We start from the raw sequence: 20,207 nt of genomic DNA on the forward strand, positions 1-20,207 counted from the left end.
ATTCCTCGTCACACTCGTGTTGCATTGCAACAGCCGTTGTTAACTTCAACCCGAACAATGCGATCGTGTACGATCTGTCACTCTCTGACAAATTTGTGTCGTCGGCGACATCAATCGCCGTAATTTGTGCAGGTGAGTGTGGGCGATGTACACGGAAATGAAAGTCGGCGCAATCAAAAGGACGTGCGAGTCGCAGTCCCCTCGTACAGTATTGTTGCGGTCTTTGCATGTTGATTTTCGCCGACGCCGGTGAGTGGGTGGGAGGCGGTAAGAGCGTTTCGCAAGTGGGATGTGTTGGGCGGGAAGATAGAAGCGGCTCTTCCGTGGAGCAGCGTCGGGATGCCGTTCCGGAGCTTACCGTATCCGGCAACGGGCGGATGGGTGGAATGGCGTCGGTGATAAGAGGTTCTGCGGGTTGGAGATAGTGGCCAGATAGCGGTATAAGTAGCTCTGCTTTTGACGGAGGGGGGTTCTTGGATCGTATCTGTGCTTGCGGCTACGGTAGAAGCCAGAACGGGAGGATGTCTGATGAACAGTCTTCGCCCCAGAACGGTACGCTGGTGGATACGCACATCACAGCTATACTCATGGGCGTTGTTCTCTGCGGTATGTCTTGCTCGCCGACCCTACTACCCATGACCCTACCGCTGACCAAATCTTTGTCTCGCTCTCCCATCAGAAATCCTATCCTTCATATCCTTCGACCTACGCCTAGCATCCTCCATGTTCCAGAAGCGACACTTTCACCCAATACCCATCTCGTACCTCGTTTCTCGCTACACAATGCTCCTCTTTATCTCCGTTTTCTCGATCCTGACCATTCCATCTGCCTACGGTACACGACGCGACGAAACCGCGCTCCACTGGCTTCGATCATTCATGCTGCCACTGCTGTTCACCTCAACCTCTGCGATCCTAGGTTTTCGTGCGGTCATCCTGCACTTCTCCCGGCCATTCCTGGTTACGATTCTCGTCAACACCCTTCTCGCGGTCGAATTCGTCAGCTCCTTAGCAGTGATGATTCTGTCGGTCTCCGAGTCACCAACCCCAACCTCAAGTTCCGGGGGCACTTCGATCTCTGCAGCTTGGATCTGCGCTCCTCTGCTGATCGCACTCCTGATCGACCTCATCTTTACGCTGATCGTCGTGATCCCCATCCTCGTTGGGACGAGGCAGAGAGGAGAGATCATCGGAATGATGTTGTCCGATGCAATCTTCTTCGGTGTCTTCAGCATGGTGGTCAAGATCATCGCGATTGGGTTGACGATCCGCTTGGCAAGAGGTGGGACGAATGCGTGGCTGCCGGTGAGGGTGGAGGCGGTGGGAAGTACGGTTTTTGCGGGAAGGGTGTTTCGAGGTCAAGAGGTGTTTTTGAGGGAGTGGAGGGAGAGGATGGCGAAGCCAGGTTTGGACGGGATGGAGTTGGAGAGGTTGAGAGGGACGGGAGGGGGTAGTAGCGATGTGGAGAAGGGAGTCGTAGACGGTACTGCGGGGGCAGGAAAAGGCTTGGCAGGGAAAGATGCGGTGAGAGACACGGAGGCATCGTCGTCTCGCTCTCGAGAAGGCATAGAAGGATGCTGTGCTGGAACGACGTTGACCAGCAATGTCGGTGTTGAACAAGCCGAGCACTCAGCCGTATCAGATTCTTGAAGCACCATCAGACCTCATCCGCAGCATGTACAACGTCACACTATGGACACATCCCAAACTGCCACTACATTCAAGACTAACGTGTGACGATGGCTGAAGCTTGAATCTCCCGACCGAAGCTTGATCGGGCGACCTCGATCGAATTATCTATCACCTTGGACATGTTGTACAGGATCGAAAGAGCTGTCGCTGCGATTCCTCTCCAGACCGCGACAGAGCGAGTTCGGCATCTCGGCATGGCCACGTTTTTCTTTTTCGAGCATTTCTTTTTCTGCGTATGTCGTGTGGCTTCCAACTTAGCCCCCGATCGACCCAAAGGCCCAGACAACGAGTGTGTGAATGTGTGTACTGTATTTCAAGATGTCCCCGAGCCGCCGGTTGGAAGAGCATCGTCACGACCCAGCCAGCCAGCCGCCGGTGGCTAGACGACTCGGCAACCGCGACCAGCGACAGGAACGCGCGACCTGGCGCTGACGTGGTGATGCTCGCACCAAGTATCAGCTCATCAAAAACCCTGAACCCTCCTAACTTGACCTTCCTTTCTCTGCGTTCCTAGATTTCGATAGGGAAGCGGGAATTTGGGCTGTAGTCGCATGAGAAAAGGATCCATGTGAGTCAGCACTTCACATGCTAGCGTGGCATTGTATCGAGCCGGAGGGCTGACGAGCGAAAACGTGGTTCTTTTCGCATGATTGCGAGCCTCTTGACTGATGCAGTGCGCTTCCCGACGATGTCGCTATCATTCCGAGGACAAGATTGTACAGCTGCATGATCCCAGCACGACCGAGTTTGACAAAACGCCACACTGGCCAACGTCGCAGCGTCCAGTGCGGGTAGAAAGCGATCTCTTGCTCCTTCACAGCGTGTCAGTCAAGCAACCAAGGATCATTTGTATTGCTTTGGCCCTTTTTGATTTTGGAATGCGGAGTGAAGATCGTCGGAAATGCGAGGCCTTGCAGACAGCCGCGGCCTTGCAGCTTTGGACTTCAGGTGCAAGTCATCGGATTCAACGCCCGAAATTCCGACCATTTCCAACACATCTTGGGTCTTTCACGACCGCGATCCCGAGAAGGAGATTTCGAGCGAGCTGTTGTCCGAGCTTGGCCGAGAGCAGGCCAAACAATGTATGCTTCGGAAAGCTACGAGCCGATAGCGCAATCTCAGACATCGGATCAGACGATTCTTGCGGGCCAAACTCGGTCGAAATCCCTCGCAAGGCATCGGCTTTGTGGTAATCGAAAGCAAGACGTGCAGGTTGACCGATGGACCGGTCTTGCTGCATTCTAAGTGACGACTGTGCTGCATACATCAGCTGCCTCTCACCGAGCCAGACGGTCTGTCCCATTGAAACAAGCACAGGCCTTCACCGTTTGACCGCTTCTCTTCCATCAAGACCGGATCGCTGGCTTTTTCGCCGGGCTCGAGCTTGATGAACCGCAGTGCAAGCATCGTCAAGTGTCCTCTACAGCCCCGATGAAGGAGTGAGCATCGCCTCGATTGTTCTGCCTGACATCGGGTGGAATCAAATCCGCCAAGTAGCGTTGTGTGTGAGGCGTTAGCGAGCGCAGCAGCATGTGAAGGGTGAGGGTGACTCGCGCGCTTGCACCTCGTGTGTCTCAAATCTGGATCACACCCCAGGTCAAGGCGACGTGGTTTGTGCCTTAAAAGTTAGCCTCTGTGGCTTGCAGCCAAGAGCATAGGCTGCAAGACCGAAAAAAGGCTCCGTCGAAAATGGCTTTTGTTGTTCGCCCAACTCTCGCAAATTCCGGTGCTGCATCCCCTCACTTCGGAGCGCCTGCTCGTTCTACTGGACACTGCTGAGCTAGCCTAGCCCGTGCATGTGTCGTCGGTGCTCCATGCGAAGGGATCCAGGTCCACTGCAGCATTCCACAATCCTGGTTGCCTTCAAAGTTGCACCATCCTCAATCGCCAAGCCGAGGTCGAAGCGTCCCTCTCTATCTTGGTGATCACCAGTCTCTGACCACCTTGTCCTCCGTCCTCCAAGCACCATCTTCTTCTCCTCGACGATACTCCATACTCATCTCGGTCCAACTCTATCACCTTGTTGCTTCGCTTTCGATCAACTCGTCCCACCTGATTCACTGTCATCTCGAACCTCGTGTCGAATCCTCGGCGAATAGCGGATGGCAACTTGCGTTCAGAAACACCTCCGCAACAACCTGACACGCAACTTTCCCGTTTCACCGGCCTCGACTCACCCGCTCATCTTGATTGTACCCACTCCCTCCCACGCTCGCCGGCAACCTCGTGACCGACCACAGCATCGGTCACCCTCTCAACTTCGAATTGCATCGGGTATCATATGCGAGCTTGCTACCCGCTTCACACTTCATCTGGAGATTCGCGGACCCGACGCACCAAGCCAGTGGTACAGCCCACCTCTATCTGCCAGACTCGACGTTGCACAGTAGCAACGGCCTTCTTGTTCAGTTCGCTGTTGTCGGCCTTAGTCCTCATCCCTCCAGCTGGGAATGCACACACCATAGACGCATAAATCTGCTCCCGAGGCGCTTGTTCTTGGGAAAAGTCACGTCCGTCTCATTTGGCAGCCCCTATCGCCCGTTCTCTACCAAGGCAGCCCAGAGTGCCAAACGCGTTGCCTCAATACAAGCTTTGACGGCATAGCCTCTGGACAGGCATCACAGCGTTCCTCCGCAGGACAGGTCCAACATCGCACTATGACCGACAACCACGTCCTGCCATCCTCGATGGATGTTGCCGCGCAGACACCATCCAGCTCTACAGGCACGCCCAACAGTCGAGGCACAAAGCGCAAAGACTCAGACATGGAGCCTGCCGCCCTCAAGAACGAATTCAGTCCTAGCTACGCAAACCTTGCCACCCACGAGAGCCCCGTCAACTACAACAGCGATGCCGCGAATGGCAAAGATCCCACGGGCACTGGTAGAAGCACACCAGGCTCTGCCGAGAAGCCATCGGGCAAACGCATAAAGACTGCGCGCGCCTGCGACTCTTGTCGACGCAAGAAGATCCGTTGCGATGTCATCGATGATGGCGGCCCTCCTGCCGGTTCGCTCAACAATGGCAATGGAGGGCTGGTCTGCGCCCATTGCAGGCAGTACGGCTTCGAGTGTACCTTCTTTCTTCCTATCACAGAGACCAGATTCAAGAAAAAGTACCAGAGAGAAGCAGAGGAGGCAGCCGCAGCCGCCGCTGCTGTCGCCGCTGCTTCAGGTGCCACCTCGCTGTCCATGCACCCTGGCAGCTACGCGGGTGTGGCACATCCTTCTTATCCTGGCATGATGCAAACACAGCCCTACATGGGGGCCCTGCACAATCCAGCCGGCTTCCATGCGATGCAAGCCGGCCTTGCTCACCAAGGCTGGGGCTCTGGCGTCATGCCGCAGCATACGCCGAACCAGCACCCACCCCGCTCGGCAGCTCAGCAGCTAGGCGGTTTCCCGCCGCAGCGACAAGGATCGCAACCGAGTTCGACTCCGAGTGCGGCTACAGCTCAGCAAAAACGTAGGAGCCCGTCCCGCACACCGCCGACAGACACGCGCGTACTCGGTCCAACTTCGATCGCCTACCTCGTTCATTCGACCGCCTTCATCCCAGGCGCTGCCATTGAAGCACACGACATCAAGCACAACCAGACATTCGAGGTCGGTGCCAGCGGCGATGGAATCATTCGCTTCCATCGCGCCAAGGTCAGGCCTGCAAATGGGACAAGTGCTGCCGCTGCTGCCGTCACAGCCGATCCGGACGAGGACGAAGTGACACGTATACCCGAAGCTATCAAAGGCCGCCTCGCTGGCGACGTGGCTGAAAAGCTGGTCAACACCTACTTCGCAAAGATTGCGACTCTCTTCCCCGTGGTCACAAAGTCCGAGTTCCTTCACCTCTCTCCGACACCGCCGCTGCTGCTTTACGCCATCTGCGGTGTGTCTGCGCTGAGCCGAAGCGTGCCCAGAGAGGTCCGCGGCGCGGTGCAGATGACCATCAACGCCTTGTTCCGTGAGAACGACTTCCTGTCTTCGTCCAACTCTGTGACGGTCCGAGCACTGCTCATCATGGCGTTGCATGCCGACCTGCATGGATCTGCGGCACTGCAGAGCGGAACACGCTGCTGGAACCGGACGGGAGCAGCTATCCGTATGGCACAGGACCTTGGCTTGCATCGCGATGCCAGCGGCAAGGACGAACTTGCGCATGATACCTTCTTCTTGGAACAGAAGCGAAGGATCTGGGGCTGCTGCGTTACCGCCGATCGACTCCAAAGTATCTCGCTCGGTCATCCCATGATGATCGACCTGACCGACTGCGATGTGCGTCTCCCATCGCCTTACGAGATCTTGCGATCGTCCAGTGATCTGCCCTCGGATCCGTCGACGGACCGCCCTTTCGCCTACAACACCGAGATGCTCAAGCTCACCATCCTCTTTGGCCGTGTCATGAAGACCATCTACAGCCCGACCGGCTTGATGAATGCCACGGACGAGGAGATACTGAGCTTGCTACGCGACATTGATGCGTGGAAGGCTGCTCTTCCGGAAGAGCTCGTCTTCCAGGGAGCCGAATCGAGTGGGCCCGCCGGCATCTTGCACGTTGGATTCGCTTGTCTCATGATGCTCTTCTTCCGCGTGTTCATGCGCATCTCGTACATTTGCCCGACGCACCTCAAGTTCAGTCTCACCATCGAAAGGATGAGTTCGCTGATCCAGTACTCGACAGAGGCCATCGCATGGGTGGACAAGAACGATTTCTACCTCGACACGATGCAGATCGTCTCGTACTGTCTCGTCTCGTGCGCCACGGTCCAGTACCACGCGTTCGTACGTCGTGGAGACCAGAACGCTCTGACGCAGCTGAGGAAGGTCAACGATGTCATGGTACGCTACCGCTGCGAGAATCACGAGCCAGACGATATCAGCATGCGCGGAAAAGCGGCCAGTGTCATCTCGCTTCTGTGCGATAGCGCAGTGGGAGTGTATGCGAATACTCCCTCGAGCGGATCGCTCAACCCTACCGCCGGAGTGACGAACCGCAAATCCAAGGAAAACGTGCGTGGTATCGTCTTCAAGCAGGATCCTTCACGCCCTGGAGGAGGTGTCTACATCGCTGCTGATCAGAGGTTGTTGCTGCAGGACCTGCCGAAGGGCACGATCATCATGTCCGAGACGCAGGACGGCAGTCGTGTTCCGGCGTTGGTCCGCACGGGCAACGAGCAGAATGGAGGATGGCAGACGTACGAGCAGTACCGAGCGGCGTTGGGACTGTCTACAGGCAAAGATGGTAGCGACAACTTTGCCAACGCGTTGGCGAACGGCGGATTTGCCATGCTGAACAGCGTCAACTCGTCCGCATCAGCAACGGGCTCATCGGCGCTTACAAGCTCGATTCCTGCGCTGGCGTCCTCTGCGCCAACTTCGGTCGGTATTACGGTGAACGATGGTTCTGCAGCAGCAGATGGCAGTCTCAACCTCACCCATCTGGGCGGCGACGTGTACCAAGATGCGCAGGGTCAGCCGGTGACACGCTCGGGAACTCGTCTGCTTACGATGGTACCCGTCGGTCCTGATGCGCTGAACTCTGGCAACGCATTCCTCGACTCGAACCTCTTTTCCACAGTGACGGGTGGCAATGCGGATTCCACCAACAACAGCAACAATGGATTCTTGAACACGCTCTCCCACCTTCCGTTCGGCGGTGCTTCGGGAACGCAGCTTTCCGTGGCTAAGAACGCCGTCTCGCCGACCAGTTCGAACTTCAACTTCAATCCTCACTTGAACAGCGCGTTTTGGGCACCTGCGGGAATGGTGTATGATTCGTCCAGCGGTGCAGGTGATGCTACGGGTGGTGCGAGCGCGAGCATGTTCGGCAGCCGGGTGGATGCTAGTGTGCTAGATGGGATTCCGGGGGCACCGTTGGATTTCGCCAATTGGGACGCGTATTTCAGCAGGATTCAGGGTGGCGTACCTGATGGGAGTGGGCAGCAGCAGCAGGAGGTAGGCGAGCAGCAGAGCGGGGCAGGGGGTGATGGGACCGGGTTCGCGAACACGACTTTTGGGATAGAGGCTCAGATGATGGATGCTGGTAGGTTCTAGGTCGTTGTCATGGTTTGAATAGAATTATCGTAAACTTAGGCTGCGGATGGGTAGTGATAAATGCTAAGCTGAGGTCGACTCGTGTGATGAGGGTAGCGAACCGGGTGTCGAGCGATATGGCCGAATGCGCTGCGACCCAATCTGACCATGGGTGTGTATCAGAGAACATTCTTGATATCTCTTACCACTCTCTTGGTGCCCTTGACGATCTGTTCCACTCGATGAAAGTGACCGGACTGACCTTTCCTTGCATGACAGCTACAGTCGCAGCTTTCGTTTTCCTCTCCTACGGCACATGGGCAACCGCATTCTGGGACGCTGTGGAGCACATCAGGAGCAGAACAAGAGTGCGGTAAGGCATGTCCGCATGGATGATCCGGTATACGCTGCATAGCCGAGATGCTGGGATCGGAGGAGAAGGGTTCTCCGGTGGCGGTGAGTTGCACCGGTACACTGGAAGAACGTTGTGGAGGTTTTGGAGAAGGGGCAGGTGGGGAAGAAGGTACAGCAGAGTCATCTTGTGGCTTTGGAGAAGCAGCTGGGGAAGAAGGTGCATCGGAGTCATCTGGAGTAGTGCTGGTGATGAGGGCGGAAAGAGCAACGCCGGAGAGCTCTACAACGGCGGTCCCGAGCAGGTTGATTGCCGAAACTCCGATAGAGAATATGATCGAAGGAGGTTCTGGCTCTGTTGAGGGTGGTGCTGGTGGTGGAACTGGAGTTGTCTTTTTGGCAGGAGGCGAAGTCATGGTGCGAGGAGGTGATAGTCCGAGGTGCGGTGAGAGAAGGGCGGATTTGATCGAAGTGTGTGCTGGCCAAGGGGAGGGAGCGGTTGGTGGTGAGGGAGGAGGATGCTTTTGTACGGGTGGAGGGGGTCCGAATAGTAGAGCGGAAGTGCCACTCGCGAGATCGGCGAGCAGACTCATTGTATGAGATGGTCGTGATGGGATGCTTGATTCAATCTGTCCGTGAGGAAGTGACGAAGGACGATCACAATGGGATGAACCGAGTTGGTGGGATCCTCACATGGGGGCATGTGGGTCCAGCGAGGGTCGCACAAATGGATCAAAGTGTTGGTGTGTTGGTGCTACGCGAACCCCTAAACTTGACTGATTTTAGAGCTCGGATGAGCTTGACAGCTGCACAGTGACGCTCGTGTGACAGCTCGCGGTGAGAAATCATAGACTTGTGAGAGGGAAAACCGTAACATCATTTCGGGAGGAAAAAGGGTCTCAGCTCGCTCGCTTCGGATTCGGATGCCTTCTCAACTAGCCAAATAGAGACTGTGCGTTTGTGGAGGCGAACAGCCAACTGAGCATTTTCCAAGAGCATTCTGGCGTTTCGACTGCAAACCCGACGCTCACTCACCGGTCATCTTGCTTGTCTCTGAGCCTATGCCATCACCAAGCCGAATAGCCCTCGTACTGTTCTTCCCGACCACAATGACGATGACAATGTCAGTCACGACGGAAATCACACGCTGAATTTGCGGCTCGGCAGCAAGGATTCATCAGGACCCCCCTCGCATACTGAGAGCGTGCACGATCTATCCAAATCCTCAAGCTGTACCGGCGAGTCAGGCATCAAGCAACGACTCAAGATGCCTCTGCTACGCGCTGTGGCTGCGGATCTGCCGCTCCGGCTGGCAAGTGCAGTGACGATCGCAAAGCAACCACAGCGAGATAGCCCCGAGGGCAGCGGTTCCGGACGATCGCTTCCACTGCCGCTCCTCGTGGTCTCGACGCTTTCTGCCATCTTTGCGTCCGTGTTCTCGGTCTACCTCATCTGGAAGCAGCTCAAAAACTATCGCAAACCCACCTTGCAGCGCTATGTAGTACGTCTGTTGCTCATGGTACCCATCTACTCGATCGCCTCCGTCATCTCTCTCTACTCGCTCCAGCTCGCCGACATCATCGACCTCATTCGCGATCTCTACGAAGCCTTTGTCATCTACTGCTTCTTCAACCTGCTCATTGAGTACCTCGGCGGCGAACGAAGCCTCATCGTCCTCCTTCACGGAAGGCGACCTCAGGAACATCTCTTCCCGGCCAACCTCTTCCTGAAAGACATGGACGCCTCGGACCCGTACACCTTTCTCGCGCTCAAACGCGGTGTGCTTCAATACGTCCAGGTCAAACCCGTCCTCGCAGTCGCCACACTCATTCTCAAAGCAGCCGGAAAGTACGAAGAGGGAAAAATCTCCCCGACCAACGGCTACACCTGGGTCTCCTTCACCTACAACGTCTCGGTCTTCCTCTCGCTCTACTGCCTCGGCATGTTCTGGAAGTGTCTCAACGACGATCTCAAGCCATTCCGCGTCACCTCCAAGTTTCTCTGCGTCAAAGGCATCATCTTCTTCTCCTTCTGGCAGGGTCTTGGCATCTCCATCCTCGTAGCTGCAGGTCTAGTCAAGAAGGTAGGACCCGTGTACGATCCGGACTACATCTCCATGGCGATCCAGGATTTCATGATCTGCTTGGAGATGCCCATCTTCGCATTGGGTCACGCGTGGGCTTTTTCGCACACGGACTATATCGATCCCTTCGCGCATTACGCTGCGAGGTTGCCGGTGTACTACGCGCTGAGGGATTGCATTGGGATGTACGATGTGTTTTCGGACAGCTTGACTACGGTGAGGGGTACCGGGTACGTGTATCAGACTTTCGAGCCGAGCGAAGGTGTGATCCATCAGCCGCTGGCAAGGGAGAGGAGGAGCAAGGCCGGATTGAGGTATACGCAGGGTGGAAAGGGCAAATACTGGTTGCCGCAGAGGGGGACGGGTGATATTAGAGATGCGACCAGAGGTGCACGCCATCAAGGTCCGTTGAAGAAGCTGAGACGGTACATCAACGATAAACGTATGCAGCTCGAAGGACATGCTCCTCTAACACCGGGGGAGGCAGACGAGATTGTCCACGACGATCCAGACCTCGCGCAGGAAGAAGGTAGTTCGGAACGCAGTCCGTTGCTAAGGCACCCCAAACACGCAGCTCAAAGTGCGGTGAGACATGCAGGCGAGGGATTGGACTTCTTCGCCGAACGGCGTCTGGATTCGGACGAAGAAGCAGAAGATCTCAAGTTTGACGATCCGGACGAAGAGGAGGAGGACGCGTATCAAAAGTCGCGCACGCTTCATTTCGGCGATTATGCCTATCCGAACATCGACATCAATCGAGAAGAGGCAAGGAATTCGAGGTGGCAGCAAGACGATGAGATCGTGCATAGGAAGAGGAGGAAAGGCACGATTTCGAAGAAGGATGAGGCCAAGGATGGGAAGCGAAAGGGCAGGCAAGCAGAAGAGGTCGATGATGGGGCGGCGGTTGGTAGCAGCAAAAAGCAGACGCAGACAGAGGGCGACCGCGAAGGTGCTGCAAAGGGCAAAGCTAAGAAGAAAGGTGAGGATGTCGTGGCAAGTGCAAAGCCATCGTCCGGCAAGAAGGACGCCAAGCAGTCATCTCCGACTGGCGACGACCGCAAGTCCAGATCTCCATGGCTTGCATGGGATCGAGAAGCCGGCGGCTCCCCAGACTCGACTAAGCGCGCATCCATCGCCGACGTTTCCAACACCCATCAAGACGACACAGCCAAGTCAACTGAACCCAAACTCGACTCCAAGGATCCCGAAGACAAGTCCGAAGACTCTGATCCATACGGAGCCGTCGACCTCGTAATTGAAGACTACAAGGCGGAAGAACGTGAGCGACTGCTCGAACGTCGGCGCGGCGATCCAGCGCTCCGCGCAGGCAAAGGCACGCGCATCTTCCGCAAGCAGTACACGCCTACCGGATCCGGTGCTTCAACGCCTGCCGCCGAAAAGAAGTTCACCAATCAGAAGGTGATCGAGCGAGCCGGGACGCCCAATACACCGCTCAACCCTCCGAGCTCCACCGCTGCTGCCGTCACTGTCAAGTCGCCGGGCGAGCAGAGTGGTTCGAGCAAAGATAAGAAGGTGAAAGTGGAGCTGGAGGATGCGACTCAGAATGGGCAGGTGGGAAGGAAGGAGGTGGACGGTAGTGGTGGGGGAAATGGGGCTGTGCTGGTGAGTAGGGAGATCGACGTGCAGGAGAATGAGGACTTTTTGAACGGAAAACTGCTCTCGCCTGAAACGCAGGTTATGCACGAGGATGACGGGCAGAATCCTTGGTCGTGAGACGTCTTGTTCACTCAAGCTTTAGTCGATGCTTCGTCCCGGAAATGCAAACGTTTTCTCGCATGGAACACGGACTTCACTGTAGCTGCGTGAGGATAGTGGAAGCGAGAACGTGGTCTCTTTTTTTTGGGAAAGTGCTAGAGTGTGTATGGTACAACGGAGATGGTGTGTGCATGTGTAAGAACGAGGGGTGTGAGTAGGAGGTGATGCAGGGTTGAAGTGTGTCGTCTTGCCAGGGAAGGTGTTGTATCGGCTGTGACCGACAGAGGAAGTACCTCGGCAGCAACGCCGTCTATACTCGATGTGACGGCTCGAAGCAATCGATAGAAGTGCCCAAGCCTTCGATCGCTCTTGAAGAGGACCGTTGAGCTTCTTGCAACGCAATTCTGAGCTGAGAACTGCCAAAAAAAACTCCATCCTCAACTGCATTCTCCGCCATCCAAGACCGTCCGTTCAAAGATCATCAAGATCCTCATCGTCGTCGCTCTCGTCCTCATCATCGCTACCCTCCTGGAACTCGATCTCGCCACCTTCCTCCTCGCCGAACGTGTCGGTCTCGTTGATCTTTGCGCTCTCTGGCAACTCTCCCTGCTGCTTCAACGCACGTGCTTCGTCGGCGTTGTACTTTTGGATCACATCGGCTTTCCCGTCCTGGAAGTCGCGTAGGGAGATGAGGATGATGTCTCCCTGGTTGATCCATACCTTTTTGCGGAGCTTGCCACGGATGTGTGCGAGTCGCTTTTCGCCGTCGAAACATTGCGCTTCCAGACGGCCGTTGCCGAGCATCTTAAGCACTTGGGCGTATTCTATCCAGAGAGAACATAGCGAGAGTAGGAGGAATGAAAATCAGTAATCGAAAAAGAGTGTGACAATGTGTGTTGTGGCGTGGCAGGAGGTGCTTACCTTGACCTTCATCTTTGAGGACGAGCTCGCGCTTGTCACCGATATCGTTCTTTCCGCGACGACGGTTCTTGCCTCCCTTTCCTTTGTTCTTCGGCATATTGAGAGCGTGTGTGTGTGTGGTGCTGGTGTTGTTGGTGTGTGTGTGAATCCGAGGTCGGATAGTGGTGGAGTTGAAGGGAAGCAATACGTCGTCGAGATCTGTAGAGGCTTGCTTCTGCAGGTAGGGTGGCAGGCGCGAACTGCGAATGCAAAACTGCCTTTGAAAGCGAAACAAACTTTGTATTCAGTTCGACAGGTAAAATCAAATGGCCTGCTCGAGAAGCGTTAGGAATTCGTCGGTAGGCAGCTGCGTAGCAAGAAGAAAAACGCAAGGTTGCAGTTGCGTCACCATGGGCGAATTTTGGATAGCAAGAACTGAGCCTTCCAGAAGACGCCGCACCACACAGTACGCAGCCTTGGATCAAGCGTGGAGCATATTTTGAGCATGTAAGATTTACCTCGCCTTGTCATTCTTGAGAAGAAAAGATGGAAATGGCCAAAGGCTGACGTGGGAAGTGAGATTTCTGGAAGAAAGCGCTGGCGACACGCATCGAGACACGAAAGAGGTGAGACAGACACACAGAAGCGGTGCAAACAGCACACAGCACAGGCCAATTCGCCAAAGACCACGCACCAACAAGGCGGCTGTCGCTTTCTTGTGCTCCTGTACGTCACTCCTCATACCATTCCATCGCTCCGTCGGAACATCGTCCTTCTGCGCACTCAAGCCAATCATCTGGTGGCAGCGTATCCTCACAAGTACGCTGCCAAATTCATCACCGCCATCGAAGCAAGTGGCTTTCTCGTCAGATTCTGTCCCAAGTGACACTCTCGTCGCACTCAGCTTCGTTCGAACAGCGCGGCCTTACTCTCGCTTCATTGCTTAAAGTTCGGTCAGAAGCAGCACCTTCGACATGTATCAACCACAGGGAGACTATCCGTCACGGTCGCCTCCTCCGCTGCAGCACCCAATCCCAACACACCCGCCATTCAAAGTCCCCGATCCGCCCATCTCGCCCAACCCGGTACCACAAGCATCGGTGACCGATCCACACGTCTCCACCGCCAACCGGAGAGGCGGCCCCGCTGCCAACCTGCAAGCGTCGGCAGGGGGTGGATATCAGCGATTCGCATCTCCACCGATTCAATCGCCTCCTGGGCAGCCTTACGCAGGCTCTTCCACGTACGGTCAGCCTGGGGCCGGTCCCAACCAGAGCTACTTTTCCGGTGCTGGCGGTGGATCAGGAGCTGCTGGGCAGCAGCAAGGTTGGGGAGGGTTCGGCGGATTCGGTGCAGGCCCGGGTGGAGCTCCGATCATGAACGATGCTACAGCGCAGATGGGTGTTCAATTTGGACAGCACATGGCAGCCGTCGGCGGGGAGTATGTTCAGAAGAATTTCAATGCTCTGCTTCCCATGCCCGTTCTCAAACACTACTTCAACGTCTCGAACTCGTACGTACTGCACAAGTTGAGGATCGTGCTCTTCCCATGGCGACACAAACCGTGGTCTCGAGCACATCGACACTCTGCCGGTGGTGGAGGTGTCGGTTCAGCCTACACTGAAGCCCCCTCGGGTGTCAAGACCGCTTCTTCGGGAGCCGAAGGATTCCTCCCACCACGCGACGACGTCAACTCGCCCGACCTGTACATACCCACCATGGCGTTCGTCACCTACATCATCGTCACCTCGGTCATCCTCGGTCTCGAATCCCGCTTCCACCCCGAAGTTCTCGGCCTGCGCGCTTCACGAGCCCTAGCGATCATCCTCGTCGAACTCTCGGCCATCAAACTCGGCACTTATCTGCTGAACATCCAAGGCGATCACACCATGATGGATCTCCTCGCCTATTCCGGGTATAAGTTCGTCGGTACGCTGATCACCTTGTTGGTCGGGCTGATGAAGGTGAGAGGGCTGGTGTACTGGAGCGTGTTTCTGTACTGCTTTGCGGCGAACGCATTCTTCTTGCTGAGGAGTCTGCGGTATGTCGTGCTGCCGGATCCCAGTAGCCCGAGCAGTCAGACGATCACGCATGCGCAGAGGTCGAGGAGGATCCAGTTTCTGTTTTGTATTGCCGTGGTGCAGATCGTGTTTGGCTGGGCGTTGATCGTCGGTATTTTCAAGGAGCCGGCGGTGGTGAAGAAGTTGGTGTAGGCGGAACGAGAGGCGACGGTTAGCGGAAGTGCAATGCAGAGATTGCTGTTTTGCTGAATCGGCGTTGAAGTGTGTGATTCGAGAAGCGTGTGTGAGGTGTACGAGAGCTCGCACAGCAGCTTCTACACACACAGATGGCTGCCCCATGGACAGGTCTCACGAGACAGGGCGAATTGACAACACATCACAAGAAGTCACAAGCGGCGACACACCCCAAACGGCGACGGGTTCTTCAAAGCGAGTCTCGCATAATGTATTCCATGTGACAAGATAATGCGATCACATCATGGTGAGTGGGATGAGGTAGGCAGGATTGGTCGTGAGGATGCAGGACTTTTACTTCTTGACCGAGACGGTGTCCCATGCGGCACGTTCGGACTCCTCGTTGGCGATTTCCTGGACGTAAGGGGTGAGGTATCGCTTGTCCTGTTGTGTTTACGTAGTGTAATGGAAGGGGGCAATGGATTCGTGTGTTAGCGAGTCACATTCACTTTGCATCCTGACGATGATCCGGGTAGCCCTGTCCACGAGAATACTTATTTCCCCGTGGCTTGCAACTCCCAACTCCTCCTTCAGGCCCGTTCCATAACCTTTCGTCGCATGATCCTATCTCGCCAACGCATTCGTAGATACTTACCTCCTTAGCAGCCAACCACTGCTCCTTGGGCAGCTCACGGTGGAGCACCGAAAGCTGAGCAGCCTGACGCAGGCGGTAGGCGCGGTCGTACGCCTCCTTCTCGGGCAAACGAGAGAGGGCCTTCTGAACGCGGTCCGACTCCTCGATGAGGAGGTCGTCGTATCGCAGACCCATCTGTCGGTGACCGGTGGCGTTGGCGTAGGCGTTGGCGACGGGCTTGAGCACGCGCATGAGTGCGGGTGACGACTGCACGTACTTGGCAAGGCTGAGACCGGAAAGTGCCTGTTGTTCGGGATAAAAGGCGAACGAGAAGCCAGGTTGGCGGTGTTGGTGTAGAGTGTGTCGGTGCGATGCAATGTGGCGGTCATCGATGAGGATAGTGTGCAGATTGGGCGAGTGTGGGTAAGGCGATTGTAGATGTGCGGAAAAGCAAAAGCAAGAACAAGTCAGTATACCAATCGACATTGCGCAGAACCTTCATCGTTGTCGACGTGAGGCAGCTGAGACGCGCCGTGTATTGCAGCGCACAATGGTGCGACGCTGGTGATGAGGGTGCTGGTACGTACGAGAACCATCTTTGCAGTGTTTGTATGTATGGTAGGGATCAGAAGATGATGGTGTGAAACCTGAAATCGCAACGATGAACAAGCCCTTGTTGCGATTTGCGATGGCGGAGTGGCTAACTCTCTCTCGCGCTCTCCAACTCGCTCAGAAGCTTGCTTCCGTTCGCACGAATCATCGACAGCTGCTTTGAGACTTTCCTCTCTGCCTGCGAGCCATTACAAATCGCAGCTTGTTGCGCGCGAAAATTCACACTCGGAATCTCGCGGAGACATTTTCAAGATCACAACCAAATGTTAGACCTCATCGGGATATATTATGTAAAGCTGACAGCCTACATCGCTACTTCTCCACACGCACACACCAAAACAAAAAAAAAGTCGCCGAGAAGGTGAGCTAACTTAGCCGTCATTTGCCCGACTGACTGGTTTCAAGATGTTGTAGGAAGCAATCGCGCCTCTCCCTCTGACCTTGCACTCCCCATTTACGAAACCTGCCCGACGATGCTGCTCACAAGATCAGCTTCGCGGCTGCAGACACTGGCCCGGCCCGCGATATCGTCATCGAGAGGGCTGTCTTCCTCGACCACTGCGCTCGCAGCAGCAGCGTCCGCAAAGAAGCGCATCGCCGTGCTCGGCGGTGGCATCTCGGGTCTCACTTCCGCCTACCGTCTCGCTCAACAATTGCCTAAAGACAGATACGACATCCTACTTCTCGAACATCACAACAGGCTCGGTGGCTGGATTCAGTCCGGGCGGATCACTCTCCCGTCAACACAGGAAGCTGCTGCTCCCAATGCGACGGCACTTATCGAACAGGGACCACGCAGCATTCGTCCTGCGGGCTATTCTGGCCTCATGATGCTCGAACTCGTCCGATCGCTCGGATTACTAGAGAGGCTGCTCAAAGTACCCAAGACCGCGCCATCAGCACAAAACAGATATCTGTACTACCCTGACCGACTCGCAAAGCTTCCCAGCAGCATCCCTTCGCTCCTATCAGCACTGCTCAAACTGCCCTTCCTACGAGCGATCATTCCTGGCGTGCTGCGCGAACCACGTATACCATCACGCTTCCAGCATCCACGCTCAGAATCGCAATCGGAAAAGCAGCGACTGCAGCATCGAGAATGGATCGAGGACGAGAGCGTCGATTCGTTCGTGTCACGGCGCTTCGGCAAGGGTTTGGCCGAGAACTTGCTGTCGGCGGTCATACACGGTATCTATGCAGGTGATACGAGGAAGCTCAGCGTACGAGCGGTGTTGCCGTTCTTGTGGGAGGCAGAACGAGTTCACGGAAGTGTGTTGCGAAGCATGCTGTCTACCAAGAGAAACAAACGGCATCGGGCTCTGCCAGAATCTGAGGCGGCGGTAAAGGCAGCGAAAGAAGATCGTGTCAAGCAGATCGAACAAGAGCTCGGAAAGGAGGTGGTGGATAGCTTCAAGTCGATTAGCGTGTACAGCTTTCCAGAAGGCGTACAGGAGATCGTTGAAGCTTTGGAGTCGCGACTAGCGGAACACGACAATGTCAAGATCCGGAAGGGTGACGGTGTCCGATCTATCCTTGTCGACGGTAAAGGCACAGTCAGTCTGCGCACAGACAGTGGAGAGACAATCGAGGCGGACCGCGTGATCTCCAGTATCCCATCGTCTCGGCTCGCAGACGTCCTTCCTCAAGACGCGTCGCTCCCGCATCTCAAGCACAATCCATCTGCAAACGTGGGTGTCGTCAACCTTGTCATTTCGCCGGACGCTGTCGCATCATCCGGCAAGCCTTTGGTGCCGGTGGAGGGCTTTGGCTATCTCATCCCACGTACGACGCCAGGAAATGAAGACGGCATCCTGGGAGTCGTCTTCGACAGTGACGCCATCCCTGAGCAAGATTCGGTCGATCCTGCTTCGCGCCCGGTCAAGCTGACCGTCATGATGGGTGGCTCCCACTGGTCGGAACTGGAAAGGCTTCCCAGCGAGGAGGAGATGAAGAGGCGCGCAATCAAGGCTGTGTCTTCGCACCTTGGCATCGACCGATCCTTGCTTGAAGACACGTCTCGGGTGACGGTCAAGGCGACGTTACAGAAGGATTGCATTCCTTGGTACCTGGTTGGTCACCCTATGCGAATGTCGCAGCTCCACAAGGCGTTGGAGAAGAGTGAGACACTTGCCGGCAAGCTGACCTTGGTGGGCGCTAGCTACACTGGTGTCAGTCTCAACGACTGCGTCGCCTACGCCACGGAAGCAGCCGAACGCATCGTCGATGCTGAGTTGCACGGCGGAGACCGCGTGGTGACAGGTCTTGCTTCGTTCGCCATCCCTCCTGTTGCGCCGTCTCGCACTTCGACGAGTATCGCTGCTAAGGCCAGGGAGGGCGATGCGCGTCCGGGCACGAATCCTCAAGGCTTGATGGGTCCTACTACTACTGCGCCGAATCAGTTCTCTGTAGCTCGCGGCATTCATGCAAGGGCCTTTTCTACAAGTCGCAGGAGACCGAACGTCTCTTCCTCATCAATCCCGCCATCGTCGTCAGCACCTACAAGTCCCAGCCAAGGGAAGCCAACCAAGAACCTCAACGAGATCCTTCTCGACAGCATCCGCGCATCCGGACCGATGCCCGTCTCGACATACATGCGAACCTGCTTGCTTGATCCCATGCAAGGCTACTACTCGTCCGCCAATTCCCCCGCCACATCACGCGAGGTGCTCGGCAGCAGAGGCGATTTCATCACCTCCCCCGAAATCTCCCAGGTGTTCGGCGAGCTTGTTGCCATCTTCTACCTTGCACGATGGCAATCCGTCGGCGCACCATCTGCAACCAGGATCGTCGAGCTTGGACCAGGCAAAGGAACCTTGTTGGCGGACATGCTGAGGACGTTCGCCACTTTTAAGCCGTTCATGGCGACGCTGAAACGCATTCACCTGGTGGAAACGAGCGACGGGTTGATGGAGCTACAGCTGAATGCTATTCAAGAGTCTCTGGCTGTTGCAGGCAAGAAGGTGGTCAGTGCTGAAGAGGAGGCAGGAGCGGATGGGGTGGTGGTCGAATGGTTCCCTGGTGTCGATATGGTGCCGGTACTGCCGGAAGAATTCACCATCCTGACAGCGCACGAGTTCTTCGACGCGCTACCAACGCACATCTTCGAGAAAGGTGTCGATGGCAAGTTCAGAGAAGTGTTGGTGGGCATCAAGCCCAAGTCTGCGATCACCGTCTTGAGACCAGGACAAGATCTGCAGAAATCCGAAAGGGACAACGAAGAGTTAGGGTTCGTTCTCAGCCCCACGCCCACTCCCTGGGCGCAGATGCTGGTGCAGAACAATCCACGTTTCCAACATCTCCAACCGGGTCAACGTGTAGAAGTGAGTCCGGAAGCATGGGCCGTCGCACGCAGAGTCGGAGAGATCGTCGCCGGTCGATCCGCCAGCGCTCCCACGAACCTCACCACTCCACCACCTTCCGCACCCGAAGGCTCAGCAGAAGCTGCGGCAGAATCCGCACTGCAAGCCGACAAACTCGAGTCGCAACGTCGGCAAGAATCCCAGCGTCTCTCGCACCCAACCGTGGGCGGCATCGGTCTGATCATCGATTACGGAGACGACAAGGCCTACGGATCCTCCTTCCGCGCCTTCCGAAACCACTCGCTCGTACCCGTCTTCGAGTCTCCCGGTTCCGTCGATCTCACCGTTAACGTCGACTTCCTCCACCTCAAGAGCGCCCTCCAAACCACGGATTCGAGGTACCTAGGTCCGATCGATCAAGCTGATTTCCTCGTAGGAATGGGTCTGCAAATGAGAACAGAGAGGTTGATCAGAGGCAGGGGCGAGGAGGATGAAAAGAGGATCAAGGACGCAGCTAACAGGTTGGTCGATGATACGGGTATGGGCGTTCAGTACAAGGCCCTGGCGATCAGTGGGAGGGTTTGGAGCGAGGGAGAGGCAGAACAGGCAGGGAATGAGAGGGACAAGAGTCGTGACCCCGACATCTACCCGTTCGAGTTCGAACAATGATCGACGCACACTGCATTCACACACTTCAAT

General features: G+C 55.9%; 9 protein-coding genes across 9 annotated transcripts; 6 read left to right on the forward strand and 3 right to left on the reverse strand.

Annotated features, from left to right (window-relative positions):
• Window positions 1-521: 521 nt before the first annotated feature.
• Window positions 522-2,239, forward strand: PHSY_007461 (hypothetical protein; the record flags this gene model as incomplete). The annotated part of the gene is made up of 3 exons (XM_012338055.1): window positions 522-606; window positions 680-1,305; window positions 2,207-2,239. The coding sequence occupies 3 exons, from the start codon at window positions 522-524 to the stop codon at window positions 2,237-2,239; spliced, it is 744 nt and encodes a 247-aa protein (XP_012193445.1).
• A 417-nt stretch (window positions 2,240-2,656) lies between these two features.
• Window positions 2,657-2,995, reverse strand: PHSY_007462 (hypothetical protein; the record flags this gene model as incomplete). Its single annotated transcript, XM_012338056.1, has 1 exon — window positions 2,657-2,995. One exon carries the CDS (start codon window positions 2,993-2,995, stop codon window positions 2,657-2,659), a length of 339 nt encoding a protein of 112 aa, XP_012193446.1.
• A 799-nt stretch (window positions 2,996-3,794) lies between these two features.
• PHSY_007463 (hypothetical protein) lies at window positions 3,795-4,082 on the forward strand (the record flags this gene model as incomplete). The annotated part of the gene is made up of 1 exon (XM_012338057.1): window positions 3,795-4,082. One exon carries the CDS (start codon window positions 3,795-3,797, stop codon window positions 4,080-4,082), a length of 288 nt encoding a protein of 95 aa, XP_012193447.1.
• A 267-nt stretch (window positions 4,083-4,349) lies between these two features.
• On the forward strand, window positions 4,350-7,739 carry PHSY_007464 (hypothetical protein; the record flags this gene model as incomplete). Its single annotated transcript, XM_012338058.1, has 1 exon — window positions 4,350-7,739. The coding sequence occupies one exon, from the start codon at window positions 4,350-4,352 to the stop codon at window positions 7,737-7,739; it is 3,390 nt and encodes a 1,129-aa protein (XP_012193448.1).
• Window positions 7,740-7,855: 116 nt separating this feature from the next.
• PHSY_007465 (hypothetical protein) lies at window positions 7,856-11,886 on the forward strand (the record flags this gene model as incomplete). The annotated part of the gene is made up of 3 exons (XM_012338059.1): window positions 7,856-7,890; window positions 7,998-8,091; window positions 9,145-11,886. 3 exons carry the CDS (start codon window positions 7,856-7,858, stop codon window positions 11,884-11,886), a joined length of 2,871 nt encoding a protein of 956 aa, XP_012193449.1.
• Window positions 11,887-12,339: 453 nt separating this feature from the next.
• Window positions 12,340-13,564, reverse strand: PHSY_007466 (eukaryotic translation initiation factor; the record flags this gene model as incomplete). Its single annotated transcript, XM_012338060.1, has 4 exons — window positions 12,340-12,692; window positions 12,790-13,028; window positions 13,287-13,365; window positions 13,513-13,564. The coding sequence occupies 4 exons, from the start codon at window positions 13,562-13,564 to the stop codon at window positions 12,340-12,342; spliced, it is 723 nt and encodes a 240-aa protein (XP_012193450.1).
• A 580-nt stretch (window positions 13,565-14,144) lies between these two features.
• Window positions 14,145-14,981, forward strand: PHSY_007467 (ER to Golgi transport-related protein; the record flags this gene model as incomplete). The annotated part of the gene is made up of 1 exon (XM_012338061.1): window positions 14,145-14,981. One exon carries the CDS (start codon window positions 14,145-14,147, stop codon window positions 14,979-14,981), a length of 837 nt encoding a protein of 278 aa, XP_012193451.1.
• Window positions 14,982-15,317: 336 nt separating this feature from the next.
• On the reverse strand, window positions 15,318-15,849 carry PHSY_007468 (cytochrome b-c1 complex subunit 7; the record flags this gene model as incomplete). Its single annotated transcript, XM_012338062.1, has 2 exons — window positions 15,318-15,407; window positions 15,619-15,849. The coding sequence occupies 2 exons, from the start codon at window positions 15,847-15,849 to the stop codon at window positions 15,318-15,320; spliced, it is 321 nt and encodes a 106-aa protein (XP_012193452.1).
• An 833-nt stretch (window positions 15,850-16,682) lies between these two features.
• Window positions 16,683-20,177, forward strand: PHSY_007469 (hypothetical protein; the record flags this gene model as incomplete). Its single annotated transcript, XM_012338063.1, has 1 exon — window positions 16,683-20,177. One exon carries the CDS (start codon window positions 16,683-16,685, stop codon window positions 20,175-20,177), a length of 3,495 nt encoding a protein of 1,164 aa, XP_012193453.1.
• Window positions 20,178-20,207: the final 30 nt, after the last annotated feature.

This window comes from Pseudozyma hubeiensis (assembly GCF_000403515.1).
Source record: "Pseudozyma hubeiensis SY62 DNA, scaffold: PHS70, whole genome shotgun sequence".
NCBI classification, from domain to species: Eukaryota; Fungi; Basidiomycota; class Ustilaginomycetes; order Ustilaginales; family Ustilaginaceae; genus Pseudozyma; species Pseudozyma hubeiensis.